The 18,776-nt window shown below is 48.4% G+C and overlaps 1 protein-coding gene across 1 annotated transcript in view; it reads left to right on the top strand.

Moving 5' to 3' along the window:
* LOC132390337 (NACHT, LRR and PYD domains-containing protein 3-like) overlaps window positions 1–18,033 on the top strand; it is a 47,057-nt gene extending 29,024 nt beyond the window's left edge. The window contains exons 7-13 of the mRNA XM_059962946.1: window positions 2,139–2,204; window positions 5,448–7,185; window positions 12,300–12,386; window positions 16,552–16,722; window positions 16,882–17,052; window positions 17,212–17,379; window positions 17,542–18,033. Of these exons, the coding sequence (XP_059818929.1) occupies window positions 2,139–2,204; window positions 5,448–7,185; window positions 12,300–12,386; window positions 16,552–16,722; window positions 16,882–17,052; window positions 17,212–17,379; window positions 17,542–17,629 (2,489 nt within the window). The 3' untranslated portion in view covers window positions 17,630–18,033. The remainder of the gene's footprint in view (window positions 1–2,138; window positions 2,205–5,447; window positions 7,186–12,299; window positions 12,387–16,551; window positions 16,723–16,881; window positions 17,053–17,211; window positions 17,380–17,541) is intronic.
* The last annotated feature ends 743 nt before the right edge of the window (window positions 18,034–18,776 follow it).

The following is an 18,776-nucleotide window of genomic DNA, read 5'->3' as shown; positions in this document are numbered from 1 at the left end:
TTTTCCAACAATTGTTTTCTTTCTGATGTCCAGGCAGAGATATTATCTTCCGTTTTATTCATTCTTTCAACCATGTCTTCTGTTGTGGCTTCCAAGTCTATAATTCTCTTTCCATTTTTTACTGTCTTTTTATCATTTTATCAAACATAATCTCCATATTTATCTTTTTTTGATTTCTTTTAATGCGTTTATTTTTTTCTAATTCACGCATTATTTGCATCAAAGTTTTTTCTATATTTCCAGAAAAACGTTTACCTCCATCTTCGTCTGATTTATCCAGAGAATCTGAATCTGCCGCAGATTCACTTTCACTTCTGGTTTCAATCGTAACAGGGATTTGTAGTTCAGGTTGCTCGCGTTTGCGCAGTTCTTGTTGGTATTTTTCTTTGGAAATGGTCGATGTTGCCTTAGTTTCCTGTTCTGTATCACCGCAGGTGAAATGTACCTGAGCCCGTGGTTCTCTGGCAGCAGCAGCCCTTGATTCTGTTCCAACTTGCCTTGTCTTCACGGTAGTAGTTTGCTTTATCTTCTGTTTGTGAGACACAGTTTGAAACAATGCGGAGTAGTTTATAAGTAACTTTTAGAAAGTATTTACTAACTTTTCTTCACGTAAACATTAATTTACTGATTTTTTATGGGAGAGCTGGTTTCCCGCGTCTCGATCCTACGTCATCACGTGTTCCCCCCCCCCCTCCCCCGGACTGTGTTTTGTTGTGATCTTTAGGTTCCAGAGAGAATGTTACCACCCAGTATGGTGTTGAAATTTCTTTAATGCTCCTAATTTTCCTTCACAGGTCCAAGCTCAGTGATCACCGAGCTCCTGTCAAGCTGGAACGATTTCCAGCTGCTGCAGTTGACGGATATCTACCAGGACAGGCTGGAGCAGATGATGGAAGGTGGGGTGCACGGAGTGAGCCTGGCGTTAACGGCCGAGAATCAGTTCAGCGGAGAGGAACATCGGGTGAGTGGGAGGGAGAACGGGTTTGAATTTTCACACATTACAGGACTGATGGGTGTCGGAACTCTCACTCACTGGATAATAAAGCATTAAAACAAATCAGAAATAAATATATATAATTCTTAAAAATGTGAATCTCAAGCGATGATTGAAAAAGTTGTAAATACTCCTGCTGGTGGCTCAATGTTCAGAGTGAGGAGAGTAGGCAACAGTTAAATGATGTTGCAATAAACGAGCTTAAATGGAAATACGGTAGAAATTTTTATTCCGAGAAGAGTGTACAGTGTGACGGCAGGATTCAGTGAGAACCGGGGCATTATTACTGGATGCCACAGGAGCTCGAGTGTGTTCTGTTCTGGCTGGAGATCATTCTGTGACAATCCGTAACTGCAAACAGTGTGGATCGGGGAATACTACCATGTTGTAATGTGTAATCACTGAATAAACCTCCACTGGAAAAGGCAAAGCAAAGGCATCAGGTGTCAGCCGGAAATCCGCTGTCATGTTGGGCACTGGTGGACTGAGGAAATGAATAACATTATCTTTTCTGCAACTTCTCCTGTGACTGCTCACTGTTATAAAAACCCTCCTGACTTCTTTCCTCATCTGTCATTGTCATTTTCTGATTTTGTTTTGCACGGTCAAATCTGGTGAGGAATTATTTCTGGATTTGGAGCCACATTAACGAAGCGGTCACAGACCAGCCAGGATCTCATTGACTGGTAGACCAGGTTCATGGTGAATGTCCCTCCGTGTGCTCTACACTCAGAATGTACAGTCCATGTCCAGACAGGATCAGCACCCGTCCGGGTGACTGCTCAGTGTGATCCCGTTACAGAGCACATCATTTACTTCTCATTCTCTGTGTGAATCTGTAAGTCCCCAGTACGTTCACTGTTACTCTTCACAGAAAATCTCTGATCTCGCTGATAAGGGAGAGCGGACGGACAGTTCTAAACTCCTCCTGAGCCTGGTGATGGAGAAAGGCTCCCGCGCCCGGAGGGTGATGTGGGAAACCTTTGCCAAAATGCGGATTGGCGTCCCAAATTTGGACAAAATACTGAAGGAAATACAGATATATGGTGAGATAATATCAGAGATTAATTTAAATTTGGATTTAATACAGCACACTTTAAAATTTTACAATAATGATTTCCTCAATTTGTTTAAATTCAAACAGGTTGTGATCCTTCCCATCGACCAATTTCCGCTCAACTTTTACTAAAGGTTCTCAGTGAGCTGAAAGGTAAGTGAACGTGCATTGAACACTGAAGAGTATAACACAGGAACAGGCCATTAGGCAAATAATATTGTGCCGAAACAGCCAAGAAATAAATCAAACAAACCTGAAGACTAATCTCTCCTTCCTTCACCATTTCCACATGCTTCCATCTTCCTTACACCCATGTGACTGTCCAAAAGTCCTTTAAAAGCTTCTAATAATTTGCCTCGACCACCTTACCAGGCAGTGCGTTCCAGGCAGCCACGATTGTCTGATTTAAAAAATAAGCTATCCTTCACATCCCCCTTCATTCTACACCCTCTCACCTTCAATATGTTCCCTCTGGTAATAGACATTTCAACCGCGGGAAACGGATTCTCTCTGTCCACTCTATCTAAGCCTCTCGTAATCTTGTGAACCTGTGTCAGAGCTCCTCTCAGCCTCCGATGAACCAGAGCAAACAACCTAATTTCATCCAGCCTCTCATGATAGCACATGCCTTCTAAACCAGGCAGCATCCTGGTAAACCTCTTCTGCTCCCTCTCTTAAGCCACAACATCCCTCCGGTAGTGGGGCGATCGGAACGGTATGCAGTGGCCCAGATGAGGCTGAAGCAAATTTCATTAAGTTGAAACTTGACCTCTGTTTCCACCAACGGTTGTAATTTGCGTCGGGCAGTTCAGTTGTTGAGCCAAAAAGATCTGACCAGGTAAATGTTGGCACTGTGACAGAGAACACAGTGAGACACAGGGAAACGTGTTTGCTAGCGGGAGAGTTTTCACAAGACATTTGGAGGAAAGAGGCAGAGAGCTGGCGAGTTTGAGGAAAGTGGTCACACCGCTCTGAGTCCGGCAACTACAGATCCCCACCGGAGTCTGAGTGGAGAAGGGCGATCTGGAGAATGGAAAAATAATCTTATATTTCTTCACACCAAAAAGTCAAAACCTTCTCTTGCCAGGCACTGCCCCCTCCTGAACAGCCTCATCCTTAACCATTTTCTGAACTCCCCCAGTTCCCGCAGATTATCTTTTCTTAGAGTTGGGTGTCCACTGAAGTTCCAGTCACAGAATAGTAATAATAGCATCACTTTAATTAGAAAAGCAGGTAACATCACAACTGGTCTGTTCAACCACAGAGCAGCTCTTACCAGAAATACAAGGAATCTTGGCCAGAACCCTGGTTCCGTCTCTCTAATTTAAAATAACAAATCCCAAAGATGATAATTTAAATATGGGAGCAGAGACAGACGAATCAGGAAGTTTACAAACTACTCACGTTTCTGGGACCTCTGTAAATATTGTTCCAGTCCACACCCGGTCAATGAAACCCCTCAGTGCCCCTGAACACGGGTTTAGTAAATCGCTACAAGCTTGATCATCATTGTCCTTCATCCTGGTTGCAGAGGGAACAGACAAGACAGAGAAATTCCCAAACCCATTTCTGAATATGAAACTGATACACTCCCTGATTATTGAAGAACACCTTTTCTGCCACTGTCACATTCTGTAAAGTGAATATGTCCAGGATCAGTGTTTTCCTACACTCCCTATCACAGCCCAACACATTGAATAGTCACCCCACACACTCCTGACAGCGTCCTGTCACACTGTGAGAAACCACACAACGCTGGCAGGGTCCTGACACACAGTGAGACCACACACAACTCTGAGAGGCTCCTGAAACACTTTGAGACACCACACGCCCCTGACAGGGTCCTGACACACTGTGAGACACCACACACCCCTGACAGGGTCCTGACACACTGTGAGACCCCATACGCACCTGACAGGTTCCTGACACACTGTGAGACCCCACACACTCCTGACAAGGTCCTGACACACTGTGAGACTCCACACACCACTGACAGGGTCCTGACACACTGTGAGACCCCACACACCCCTGACAGGGTCCTGACACACTGTGAGACCCCACACACCCCTGACAGGGTCCTGGCACACTGTCAGACGCGACACTCCCCTGACAGGTTCGTGATACACCATGAGATGCCACACACAGCTGATAGGGTCCTGATACTCTGGAATTTAGAAGGATGCGAGGGGTTCTGATTGAAACATATAAGATTTTTAAGGGATTGTACACACTAGATGCAGGAAGCATGGTCCTGATGTTGGGGGAGTCCAGAACAAGAGGCCACAGCTAACAATAAGGGGTAGGCCATTTAGAACGGAATTCAGGAAAAACCTTTACACCCAGGGAGTTGTGGATCTATGGAATGCTCTGCTTCAGAAGGCAGTGGAGACCAATTCTCTGGATACATTCAGGAATGAGTTAGATAGAGCACTTAAAGATTGCGGAGTCAAGGGATATGGGGAGAAGGCAGGAACGGGGTACTGTTTGTGGATGATCAGCCATGATCACATTGAAAGGCGGTGCTGGCTCGAAGGGTCCAATGGCCTACTCCTGAACCTATTGTCGAAAATCAATTGACAAACCGTGAGACACCACACACTCCTAGCAGGATCCTGACAAACTGTGAGACACAACACATGCCGGTTGGGGCACAGACAACCTTTATGACCCCACACGCCCTTGACAGTGTCCTGATACACTGCGGGACCCCATATGCCCCTGACAGGATACTGACACACTGTTAGACCCCACACAAACCTGGCAGGTTCCTGACACACTGTGGGACCCCACACACCTGATATGTTCCTGACACACTGTGAGACCCCACACACCTGACATTTTCCTGACACACTGTGCTCTCCCCATACATCCCTGGCAGAGGCCGGACACAGTGCATAACCCCACACACCCCGACAGGTTTCAAACACAGTTTGAGATCCCACGCACCCCACCCACAGTTCATGTTCTGATCAGCAAATCTGCTGCTTTGTATTTTGATTCAGTGATGGTGGGAGGGGAGGGTGAGCTGTGATTCCCCGATCTGTTCCTTTGACAGAATGCCCACCACCTTCTTCTCTATCTCCATACGCCACATCAACACAAGGGATTAAAAGATACTTCCTTAGGAGCGATGATATCTGTGGCAGTAGTGAGATGTTGTCCAGTATGGGACAGTTGGGGGTCAGTAAACTACCAGGGAAATACTCACCTTCACAGCACAGTTAATGTGGAAATGTGATGATCTGGTGTTTATCTGGACCAGGCCTCTCTGTCCAGTCAGCGGTCTGTTAATTTAATTTACTTTACTGTACGAACAACCATTATGCAATAGCTGTGAGCTAACTCTTGTGTGCTTAAATACTGAGTTCTGAGCTGAGGCATCTGTTCCCATGGAAGATGTTCAACAGAAACACAAGGAGACTCTGCGGGCACAAACTGAAACACTGAGAGTGAACACGATCCTGATGAGGGAGAAGGTGAAGGTTTTCCAGCTGGTTGATCGATATGCTGAGCTCACGGTCATTTCTACTGTTCGAGATCGGACACTGGTGGAACATGAGCTGCTGGCAAGAGGCAGAGACCACGAGGAGTGGAGAGAGAAACATCTCTGCGGAGAGCTGGAAAAAGTCCGGACTGATCAGTTGTTCCAGAACAGCTTTTCCCAGAGTAAATCCAAATCTGGGAGTTCTGCAGCAGTGGCTGGAGTCGCGGGGATCGGGAAAACAACAATGGTACAAAAGATTGTTTATGACTGGGCCACGGGGAAAATATACCAACAGTTCCAATTTGTCTTCAGTTTCAAATTCCGGGATTTAAACTCCATTAACTGTCGAATAAACCTGAAGGAACTGATTCTGGGTCAGTATCCTTACTTTGGGAATATCCTGAGAGAGGTCTGGAAGAACCCAGAGGGATCGCTGTTTATATTTGATGGTTTGGATGAATTCAATGACCAAATTAATTTTTCTGACAGTTGGAGAGACACGGAAACTCGGTACACATGCACAGATCCTGAATTCAAGTGCAAGGTGTCTGACATTGTGTACGGTTTAATCCAGCACAAGCTGCTCCCAGGGTGTTCAGTGCTGGTGACCACCCGTCCCGCTGCGTTACATTTATTGGAAAAGGCTGAGATCAGTACCGAAGCTGAAATCCTGGGATTTTCTGGTGAGGAACGGAAGGAATATTTTATCAGACATTTCGAAGATCAGATGGTGGCAGAAGCTGTTTTCAAACACGTGAAGGAGAACGAGATCCTGTACACCATGAGCTACAACCCCTCCTACTGCTGGATCCTCGCTCTGGCACTGGGCCCCTTCTTCACACAAATCGACAGGGACCAGCAGCGAGTTCCCAAGACCATCACCCAACTGTACTCCTACTATATTTGCAATATCCTGAAAAACCACGGCCGTGAGATTGAGAACCCCCGTGAAGTTTTACTCAGGGTTGGTCAGATGGCCTACAGAGGAGTGTCCGAGAGGAAGATTGTGTTTACAGGTGGAGATTTGATCAACTACAATCTGCAGCCTTCCCAGTTCCTGTCCGGGTTCCTGATGGAGCTTTTGGAGAGAGAGGATTCTGCCCGGAGCGTGGTGTACACATTCCCACACCTCAACATCCAAGAGTTTGTAGCTGCAGTCGCACAATTCCTGATGCCAGATGGCAGAGATATTATGAAACTCCTCACTGAAGCCCACTGCGTGAAGGATGGACGGTTTGAGGTATTTCTCCGTTTTGTTGCTGGTCTCTCCTCCCCAATGACAACTCGGGGCCTGGAGGAGTTTCTTGGTCCATTTCCTCATCAAACAACCTGCCAGGTGATTGACTGGGTGAAGGAGGAGGTTAAACGCCGGAGTGGAAACACAGAGAGTGAAGCTGGTAAAAGGAGCCTCCTGAACACATTGCACTACCTGTTTGAGTCTCAGAATAGTGGCCTGGCTCAGGCCGCACTGGGATCTGCGGAAACACTTTCATTCAGTGGAATGACACTGACCCCGATTGACTGCGCGGTCCTGTCTCATGTCATCGGACTCTGTGATACAATAAAACACCTCGACCTGGAGAACTGCCACATTCAGTGTGAAGGAATCCAACGGCTGGGACCCGGGCTGCACAAGTGCCAGGAGTTGAGGTAACTTGATTTATCTCCCATTCTGAAGTGTGAAACTGTTCCATTGTGTTGTTTCAATGTAAAGGGATTTGGGTTAAACTGTACTAAATCAGATTGTGAAGAATTGTGACAAATGCCCAGGGGATCGGTCAGTAATTCCCCAAGGACGGGAGGGTTCTGTGGATCCTTGTGAAGGGATGTTGGAGACTTCATCAGATCTGTGAACAACGGCCATTGGTTTAATGGTAGTAAATCACAGGAATGGCCGTGTTTCTCGCTGCCTGTGACACGTCCATTGACAATGTTCCTTCTCACTGTGACTGACACCCAGACCAGCACTGACTGCAGCAGGTGGGTCAGAGATTCACACCCCCTTCCGGGTGAGGGACAAGAGACCGTCAGCAGACTGTCCCAGTGAGAAGGAAAGAAATACCATTGTGAGATTGTCCTCCCACTGCCCTTCCCCGTGTGTGACTTTGCTCACTTCCAGATACGCAAAGAGCGAGGGCGCATCTCCTCAGGGCCTCTGACCCAACACACACGTACAAAAAATTTCTGCATCCTCTCGTCTTATAGTATTATCATTTACCCTTAGAATCCTCCTGTGGGACTTCTCATCCCAATCTCCCTTCCATTCTTTGGAATCTCGCCCCCATCCCCATTCCTCCCGTGGGCTCTCTATTACTCTTTACTCATCCTCCTGTGGGGTGCCTTTTCCACAAACCCCCCCCCCCCCCCCGTTCCTCTGAGAGCTCTCTTCCCTATCCCCCTTTCATCCTGTGGGATCTCTCTTCCCCATCCCCCTTCCTCCTTTGGGATCTCTCATCAACATAGAATCATAAAATCATAGAACACTACAGCACAGAAAACAAGCCATTCGGTCCTTCTAGTCTGTACCAAAACCTTATTCCACTAGTCCCATTGACCTGCACCCAGTCCATAACCCTCCGGTCCTCAACCATCCATGTATCTATCCAATTTATTCTTAAAGCTGAAGAGTGAGTCCACATTTTCTACATGAGATGGCAGCTCATTCCACACTCTCACCACCCTCTGAGTGAAGAGTTTCCACCTAAACATTTCCCCTTTCTCCCTGAAGCCGTCCTCCTGTAATTTATCTCTCATAATCTATGTGGAAAGAGCCTAGTCGCATTTACCCTGTCTATACCCCTCAGAGTTTTGTAAACATCTTTGAAATCTCCCCCCATTCTTCTGCGCTCCAGGGAATAAAGTCCTAACCTGTTCAATCTTTCCCTGTAACTCAACTCCTGAAGACCCGGCAACATCCTAGTAAATCTTCTCTGCACTCTTTCAATCTTACTGATATCCTTCCTATAGTTCAGTGACCAGAACTGCACACAATACTCCATATTGGACTTCACCAATGTCTTATACAATCTCACCGTAATATTCCAACTCCTATACTCAATACTTTGATTTATGAATGCCAGGATGCCAAAAGCCTTCTTTACAACCCTGTCTCCCTGTGATGCCACTTACAGGGAATTATGTATCTGAACCCCCAACTCCCTTTGTTCCTCCGCTCTCTTCAATGCCCTACTGTTTATCGGGTATGTCGTACCTTGATTTGTCCTTCCAAAATGGAACACCTCACACTTGTCTGCATTAAATTCCATCTGCCATTTTCTGGCCCATTCTTCCAGTTGGTCCAGGTCCCTCTGGAAGCTTTGAAAGCCTCCCTCGCTGTCCACAACGCCTCTATTTTAGTGTTATCCACAAACCTGCTGATCCAATTTATCACATTATCATCCAGATCATTGATACAGACAACAAACAACAATGGTCCCAGCACAGATCCCTGATACACACCACTCGTCACAGGCCTCCAGTCTGAGAAGCAATCATCCACTACCACTCTCTGTCTTCTCCCACACAGCCAATTCGAATCCAGTTTACACCCTCTCCATGGATATCTAGTGTCTGGACCTTTAGAACTAACCTCTCATGTGGGACCTTGTCAGAGGCCTTACAAAAGTCAATGTAGACAACATCCACAGCCTTTCCTTCATATGCATTCTTGGTAACCTCCTCGAAAAACACTACAGGATTCATTAAACATGATCTACCACACACAAAGCCATGCTGACTATCTTTTATCAGCCCTTGTCTGTCCAAATCCTTGTGTATCCGATCTCTCAGAACACCTTCTGATAATTTACCTGCTACTGATGTCAGGCTCACTGGCCTGTAATTACCTGGTGTACTTTTGGAGCCCTTTTCAAACAGCGGAACTACATGAGCTACCCTCCAATCCTCCGGCACCGCACCCCTGGCTGAGGACATTTTAAATATTTCTGCCAGGGCCCCTGCAATTTCTACACTAGTCTGTCTCAAGGTCCGAGAAAATATCATGTCAGGCCCGGGTGATTAATCTACCTTTATTCACGGTAAGGAAGCAAGCAGCTTCTCCTCTTTAATCTCTATATGTCCCATGACACTACTGTTTGTCTCCCTTAATTCCATATCTGCTATGCCAGTTTCCTGAGTAAACACTGACGCAAAAAAACTGTTTAAGATCTCCCCCATCTTGTGAGGCTCCACACATAGACGACCACTCTGATCTTCTAGGGGACCAATTTTGTTCTTTACTATCCTTTTACTCTTAATATACTTGTAGAAACCCTTCGGGTTTACCTTCACATTATCTGCCAAAGCAACCTCATGTCTTTTTGCCTTCCTGATTTCCTTCTTTAGAATTCGCTTACATTTTCTATACTCTTCAAGTACCTCATTTGTCCCTTGTTGCCTATACCTGCTAAACACCTACTTAACCAGATCACCAATATCCCTTGAAAACCAAGGTTCGCTATGCCTGTTAACTTTGCCTTTAATCCTGGCAGGAACATGCAAACACTGCACTCTCAAAATTTCACCCTTGAAGGCGTTCCACTTACGGAACACATCCTTGCCAGAAAACAACTTATCCCAATCCACTCTTCCCAGATCCTCTCTCATTTCCACAAAATTGGCCCTTCTCCAATTCAGAACCTTAACTGGCGGACCAGTCCTATCCTTATCCATAATTATCTTGAAACTAATGACATTATGGTCACTGGACCCAAATTGTTCACCTACACATACTTCTGTCACGTGACCTGTTTGGTTCCACAATAGGAGATCAGGTATTGCACCCTCTCTCATTGGTACCTCAATATATTGATTTAGAAAACTTTCCTGAAAACATTTGACAAACTCCACACTATCTAACCCTTTCTTAGAGTGGGCGTCCCCGTCAATATGTGGAAAGTTAAAATCCCCTACGATTACAACTTTCTGTTTCTTACATCGGTCTGCTAACTCTCTACAGATTTGCTCCTCCAATTCTCTCTGACTATTGGACGGTCTATAATACATCCCTATTATTGTGGTCACATCTTTCCCGTTCCTCAGCTCCACCCATATGGCCTCTATAGACGAGCCCTCCGGGCTGTCTCGTCTACACACAGCTGTGATATTCTCCCTGACTGGTAATGCCACTCCTCCCCGTTTCATCCCTACCCCTATCACATCTGAAACAATGGAAACTCAGAACATGAAACTGCCAGTCCTGCCCCTCCTGCAAACCAAGTCTTACTAATAGCAATAATGTCGAAATCATCGTGTGCCCTAAACTCATCTGCCTTACCTACAATACTCCTTGCATTGAAATAGATGCACCTGAGAACATTTCTATCACGTACAAAACTTTGATATCTGTTTATGCAAGAAGTCCTCGCTTGACCCTTATGCTCCTCCACCTCACTATCTGCTCTAACACTCTGGTTCCCCTCCCCCTGCAACCTTGTTTAAAATCCCCGGAGCAGAACTTGCTAACCTACCAACAAGGATGTTAGTCCCCTCCAGTTCAGGTACAAACTGTCCAATTCAAACAGGCCCCACCTACCCTGGAAGAAATCCCAATTGTCCAGAAACATGAACCCTTCCCTCATGCACCATCCCCTCAGCCACGTATTTAGCTGCATTATCTTCCTATTTCTAGCCTCACTAGCACATGGCATGGGTAGCAATCCTCCTGTGAGATCTCACTTTCCCATCCCCCTTTCATCCTCTGGGCTCTCTGTTTCCATCCCCACTTCCTTCCAACTGTTGGATCTCTCCTCAGCATCCCCCTTCCTCCAATGGGATCTCTCCTACTTATCCCCCAACCTCCTGTATGATCTCGCTTCCCCACCCACTTCCTCCTGTCTCGTCTCTCGTCCCCATGCCTGATCATCCTATGGGATCTCTTCTCCCCAATCCCCTTCCTCCTGCGGGATCTCTCTTCCCCATCATCCTTCCTTCTGTGGGATCTCACTTTCCCATTCCCTTCCTCCTGTGGGATCTCTCCTCCTCATCCTCCTTCCTCCTGTAGGATCTCTCCTCCCCATCCCCCTTCCTCCTGTGGGATCTCTTCCCCAACCCCCTTCCTTCTGTGGGATCTCTCCTCCTCATCCCCCTTCCTCCTGTGGGATCTCTTCCCCATCCTCCTGTGGGATCTCTCTCCCCCATCCTCCTATGGGACCTCTTCTCTCCATCCACTACTTCCTGCGAGATCTCGCTTCCCCATCCCCCTTCCTCCTCTGGGATCTCTCCTCCCCACCCCCCTTCCTCCTGTGGGATCTCTCTTCCCCATCCTCCTTCCTCCTGTGGGATCTCTTCCCCAACCCCCTTCCTCCTGTGGGATCTCTCTTCCCCATCCCTCTTCCTCCTGTGGGATCTATTCCCCAACCCCCTTCCTCCTATGGGATCTCTCTTCCCCATCCCCCTTCCTCCTGTGGGATCTCTTCCCCATCCCCCTTCCTCCTGTGGGATCTCTCTTTCCCATCCCTTTAGCTTGGGTGGGTCTATTTCGCTGTGTCCCATTGACATTTCTGCAATTCGGTCAGAAACACTTTTCTCTCCATTGGGGAATGGGACAGAATATGTGGAGTTAACAGGGTCACACCGACAGACAAAATTACCGACATTCGGTGAATATGCTGGAGCTGGGCAGTGAGGGACATTGACAGTGATGGGAACTCCGATCAGAGTTTTACTGAAGAGTTTAATGTTTCCTGAAATACCCGAGTGAGAGAAATTCCCTCAGACCCACGGTTTGAATCACTTTGTTCATCAATCTGTCTGTTTGTGTTTAGACTTGGGCAGAATGAACTGGGAGATACAGGAGTGAAACTGGTGTCTGCGGCTCTGAGGAACCCGGAGTGTAAAATACAGAAACTGTGGTAAGTACCAGTCTGTGGGAGATTGTGTTTACAGTCTCTGGGTGTCTGACACTGAACATTAATATGATCAGTAGAAATAAAGAAACATAGAAAACCTACAGCACAATACAGGCCCTTCGGTCCACAAAGCTGTGCCGAACATGTCACTACCTTAGAATTTCCTCGGTTTTACCCATAGCCCTCTATATTTCTGAGCTCCATGCAGCCATCCTGGAGTTTAAAGATCCGATCGTTTCCGCCTCCACCACCGCCGCCAGCAGCCCATTCCACACACTCACCACTCTCTGTGTAAAAAAACTTACCCCTGACCTCTCCTCTGTACCTACTTCCAAGCACCTTAAAGCTATGCCCTCTCATGCTAGCCATTTCAGCACGAGAGGAAAAGCCTCTGACTATCCACATGATCAATGCCTCTCATTGTCTTGTACAGCTCTATCAAATTACCTCTCATCCTCCGTCACTCCAAGAGAAAAGGCCGAGTTCACTCAACCTATTCTCATAAGGCATGCTCCCCAATCCAGGCAAAATCTTTCTAAATCTCCTCTGCACCATTTCTATGTTTTCCATGTCCTTCCTATAGTGAGGCAACCAGAATTGAGCACAGTACTCCAAGTGAGGTCTGATCAGGGTCCTGTATAGCTGCAACATATAACCATATAACAATAACAGCACAGAAACAGGACATCTCGGCCCTTGTAGTCCGTGCTGAACGCTTACTCTCACCTAGTCTCACCGTGCTGCACTCAGCCCATAACCCTCCATTACTTTCCTGTCCACTTACCTATCCAATTTTGCTTTAAATGACAATACCGAACCTGCCTCTATCGCTTCTACTGGAAGCTCATTCCACACAGCTACCACTCTCTGAGTAAAGAAATTCCCCCTCGTGTTATCCTTAAACTTTTGCCCCCTAACTCTCAACTCATGTCCGCTTGTTTGAATCTCCTCTACTCTCAACGGAAAAAGCCTATCCACGTAAACTCGATCTATCCCCGTCATAACCTCTCAACTCTTAAACATTACCTCTCGACTCTTAAACTCAATCCCATGACTGAAGGCCAATTCATCGTACGCCTTCTTAACTACAGAGTCAAACGGCATAGCAGCATTGAGTGTCCTATGTACTCGGACCCCAAAAATTCTCTGATCCTTCAAACAGCTAAGTCTTACCATTAATACTATATTCTGCCATCATATTAGACTTACCAAAATGAACTATTTCACGCTTATCTGGATTGAATTCCATCTGCCACTTCTCAGCCCAGATTTGCACATCTCACTTTCTGCTTTTGGGTCCCTGCTCCAATTCCCCTATTCCTGTGACCTCCGTCTTTCTCATCTCTCCTCCCCATCCCCCTTCCTTCCATGGGATTTCTCTTCCCCATCCCCCTTCCTCCTGTGGGATCTCTCTTCCTCATCCCATTCCTCCTTTGGGATCTCACCACCCTATTCCTCTCTGGGATCTCTCTTCCCCATCCCCCTTCCTCCTGAGGGATCTCTCTTCCACAACCCCCTTCCTCCTGTGGTATCTCTCTTCCCCAATTCCCTTCCTCCTGTGGTATCTCTCTTCCCCATCCCCCTTCCTCCTGTGGGATCTCTCTTCCCCAACCCCCTTCCTCCTGTGGGATCTCTCTTACACATCATCCTTCCTCCTGTGGGATCTCTCTTCCCCATCCCCCTTCCTCCTGTGGGATCTCTCTTCCCCATCCCCCTTCCTCCTGTGGGATCTCCTCCCCATCCCCCTTCCTCCTGTGGGATCTCTCCTCCCCATCCCCCTTCCTCCTGTGGGATCTCTCCCCCATCCCCCATCCTCCTGCGGGATCTCACCCCCAATCCCCCATCCTCCTGTGGGATCTCTCCTCCCCATCCCCTTCCTCCTACGGGATCTCTCCTCCCCATCCCCTTCTTCCTGCGGGATCTCTCTTCCCCATCCCCTTCCTCCTGTGGGATCTCTCTTCCCCATCCCCCTTCCTCCTGTGGGATCTCTCTTCCCCATCCCTTTTCCTCCTGTGGAATCTCCTACCCATCCCCCTTCCTCCTGTGGGATCTCTCTTCCCCATCCCCCTTCCTCCTGTGGGATCTCTTCTCCCCATCCCCCTTCCTCCTGTGGGATCTTTCTTCCCCATCCCCCTTCCTCCTGTGGGATCTCTCTTCCCCATCCCCGTTCCTCCTGTGGGATCTCTCTTCCCCATCCCCCTTCCTCCTGTGGGATCTCTTCTCCCCATCCCCCTTCCTCCTGTGGGATCTCTCTTCCCCATCCCCCTTCCTCCTGTGGAATCTCCTACCCATCCCCCTTCCTCCTGTGGGATCTCTCTTCCCCATCCCCCTTCCTCCTGTGGGATCTCTTCTCCCCATTCCCCTTCCTCCTGTGGGATCTCTCTTCCCCATCCCCCTTCCTCCTGTGGGATCTCTCTTCCCCATCCCCGAATCTCCAAGATGCTCTCCCACTGAGAGACCTGACACCTGGCCAGTTTCATTTCCCAAAACCAGATCAAGTACAGCCTCCCCTCTGGTAGGCTTATCTACATATTGTGTCAACAACAAACTCCACCCCATCTACACCCCTCACTCTAGGGAGATGCCAATCAATAACTGGGAAATTAAAATCTCACACCTCAACAACCCTGTTATTGTTACTCCTTTCCAGAATCTGTCTCCCTATCTGCTCCTCGATGTCCCTGTTACTGTTGGATGGTCGATACAAAGCACCCAGTAGAGTTATTGACCCCTTCCTGGTCCTAACTTCCACCCACAGAGACTCACTCAGACACAGACAATCATTTATTTTATTCATCATACTCCTTGCATTAAAATAGACACATCTCAAACCATCGGACTGAGTGCCTCCCTTCTCTATCACCTGCGTATCCTCCCTTTCGCACTGTCTCCAAATTCTCTCTATTTGTGAGCCGACCTTCCTCTCCTCCATCACATCAATTTGGTTCCCTCCCCCCAGCAATTCTAGTTTAAACTCTCCCCAGTAGCCTTAGCAAACCTTGCGGCCAGGATATTGGTCCCCGGGATTCAAGTGCAACCCATCATTTTTGTGCAGGTCACACCTGCTCCAAAAGAGGTCCCAATGATCCAGAATCCCTGCCCCCGCCCAATTCCCCAGTCACGCGTTTATTCTCCACCTCATCTCAATCTTATTCTCACTGTCACGTGGCACAGGCAGTAATTCCGAGATCACTACCTTTCAGGTCCTGCTTCTCAACTTCCTTCCTAACTCCCTGTAATCTGTTTTCAGGACCTCTTCCCTTTTCCTACCTATGTCACTGGTACCAATATGTACCATGATCTCTGGCTGTTCTCCCACCCACTGCACGATATCTTGGACATGATCAGGAACATCCCGGACCCTGACACCTGGGAGGCAAACTACCATCCGAGTTTCTTTGCTGTGTCCACAGGATCGTCTGTCTGACCCCCTAACTATAGTCCCCTATCTCTGCTGCCTCCCTCTTCCTTTCCTCACCCTTCTGAGCCACAGGGCCAGACTCTGTGCCAGAGACACTGACACTGATGTTCCCCAACCCCTAGGCCACCCACTCCGGCAGTACTCGAAAAGGAGTACTTATTGTCAAGGGGTACAACCACAGGGGTACTCTCTAGTACCTGCTTCTTGCCCTTCCCTCCTGACTGTGACCCAGTTCCTCAGTCTCCCGTGGCCCCGGTGTGACCACCTGCCTGTAACTCCTCTCTATCACCTCCTCACCCTCCCTGACCAGACGAAGGTCATCGAGCTGCATCTCCAGTTCCCTAACTCGGTCCCTAAGGAGCTGCAGCTCTACACACCCGGTGCAGATGTTGCCGTCCAGGAGGCTGAGAGTCTTCAGGATCTCCCACATCTGACAGCGAGCACAGAAACCCAGCCTCACACACATACTCTCTGTCTGTATTGTAAACAGATAACCTACCTCGCCTCGACCCTTTATCACCGAAGCCCCGTTGAGCCAAAGCCTTCCTACCCTGTCTCCCGCTCCTCTGACGCTCACTCTGTAAATCTGTCTTTCTTTTAAACTCTTCTCGCTGTTCTCACTTGCCGACTTGCGCAGTCGTGCTGAAGAAAAAAATCAGTAATTGTGTTACTGATAAACACTGGGGATTTGTACCGTCTCCTGTCTCTCTGTGTCCTTCACCCTCACTGACTCTCTCTCATCTCCAGGCTGAACCGTGTCGGTCTCACAGATTCTGGTGCCGAGGATCTCGTCTCCGCTCTCAGTACAAACCCATCACTGATGGAGCTGTACCTGAGTAATAATAAACTGGGAGATTCAGGAGTGAAACTGGTGTCTGAGGCTCTGAGGATCCCAGAGTGTAAAATACAGAAACTGGGGTAAGTACCAGACTGTGGGAGATTGTGTTTACAGTCACTGGGTGTCTGACACTGAACAATAATGTGATCAGTAATTGTGTTACTGATAAACACTGGGGATTTGTACTGTCTCCTGTCTCTCTGTGTCCTTCACCCTCACTGACTCTCTCTCATCTCCAGGCTGAACCGTGTCGGTCTCACAGATTCTGGTGCCGAGGATCTCGTCTCCGCTCTCAGTACAAACCCATCACTGACGGAGCTGTACCTGAGTAATAATAAACTGGGAGATTCAGGAGTGAAACTGGTGTCTGAGGCTCTGAGGATCCCAGAGTGTAAAATACAGAAACTGGGGTAAGTACCAGACTGTGGGAGATTGTGTTTACAGTCACTGGGTGTCTGACACTGAACATTAATGTGATCAGTAATTGTGTTACTGATAAACACTGGGGATTTGTACCATCTCCTGTCTCTCTGTGTCCTTCACCCTCACTGACTCTCTCTCATCTCCAGGCTGAACAATGTCGGTCTCACAGATTCTGGGGCCGAGGATCTCGCCTCCGCTCTCAGTACAAACCCATCACTGACTTGGCTGGGCCTGGGTGAAAACTCGCTGATAGACCTATCTGTCCCCGGTCTCCGCCGCCTCATACTGACCCTCCCGAGTCTGGAGTGGATCTGGTGAGTGTTTGTGTTAATGTTCAATGTGATAAAATATCAGCGGATCCGCGGGTTTTCTGGTGATATTTGTCTGTGAGTGTTGTTGAAACATTAACCCCGGTCCCGTTACTGACACTGTTGTGTGATCTGTTTATTTCATCTTTATTCTCCCATCTGTTTCAGGCTGTGGGGGAATCGGTTCAGTGAGACCGGGAGGAAGGAACTGGAGTCTCTGGAGGAAATCAGACCCGGACTGAGAGTGATCCTGTGAACATCTGAATGTGTGAACATCCCCGCCCGAGGGGAATCGGATCAGTGAGACCGGGAGGAAGGAATTGAGATCTCTGGAGGAACCCAGACCCGGACTGAGTGTGAACATCCCCGCCCGCGGTATGGGGACATTTGGCCGACTCCCCGCCCTCCCCCTTAACTCCCGCCCTTACCTTTAACGGCCGCGTGCCGGGGCTGATTCCCAACGGTTTTAACGGAACCAGCTCGGGCCTCGCGTTGTGTGCGTCGCTCGGAACGGTCCCGCAGTGACTTGTTTCCGACTGTTGTCCGGCGTGGCAGCTTCCGCCGGAAGTGCGTGTTCGAGACACTCCCACGTGACACCCCGGGGAATTACCCGGACAGGAAGAGCCCGGGGTCCGGGGCTCAGTCTGGGACACCGGTGTCCCGGGGTGGGTGCGATAATGCCGGGAGAGAATCCTTTTGCCCCCTTTGCTGAGGACGGTGCATTCGGCAGCCTGGCCGAGATAATGATGTTAAATTGACAAATCCCTCGGCAGTGACCCTGGATCTGCAGCGATCTCGGAAACGGCCCTGAAGTGTGAATTTATAATCATCGGTTCCCCGATGCAGAGTGACGGTGAGAAACGGGACTGATTATTCAAACTGTTATCGTTGTCGCCGGACAGTTAATTGTGTCTAACTGTGAGTGAGTCGGGAGCAGCTTATTTATTCCCGCACGTCAGCAGCTCACACATTGTTTAATTTACATTTGTCACAGAAATCAATAAACCTCTGTAACTTCCTGTCCTGGTGCCAGACTCGAGCTTTATTTGAGCTTTTCTGCTGCCCTCACACCCTGTGCACTGCAACAGAGGGTCGGAGCTCCTCACACTGACACAGTAGCGTCTCAGCTCCAGGCTGAGGGAGGTCGGACTGGCGGAGTCTGGGTGTCCAGGATCTCATCTCCAACCAACCCCCTTCCTGGCTGGCTAACTAACTAACTGACCTCCTCCTGTCCCCTGCAACCAGTTATAATGGACAATTGTATCAGACTTGCGTCCACTGATGTCCCAGCTCCCTCCGCACCGTCCCATCACACACTCCCAGGGTCAGACACAGAGTGAAGCTCCCTCCACACCGTCCCATCACACACTCCCGGGGTCAGACACTTTGTGAATCTCCCTCCG

This window comes from Hypanus sabinus, unplaced genomic scaffold (assembly GCF_030144855.1).
Source record: "Hypanus sabinus isolate sHypSab1 unplaced genomic scaffold, sHypSab1.hap1 scaffold_863, whole genome shotgun sequence".
Lineage (NCBI taxonomy): Eukaryota > Metazoa > Chordata > Chondrichthyes > Myliobatiformes > Dasyatidae > Hypanus > Hypanus sabinus.
The sequence above is the reverse complement of the archived record's forward strand: the minus strand, read 5'-3'. Positions and strand labels throughout refer to the sequence as shown.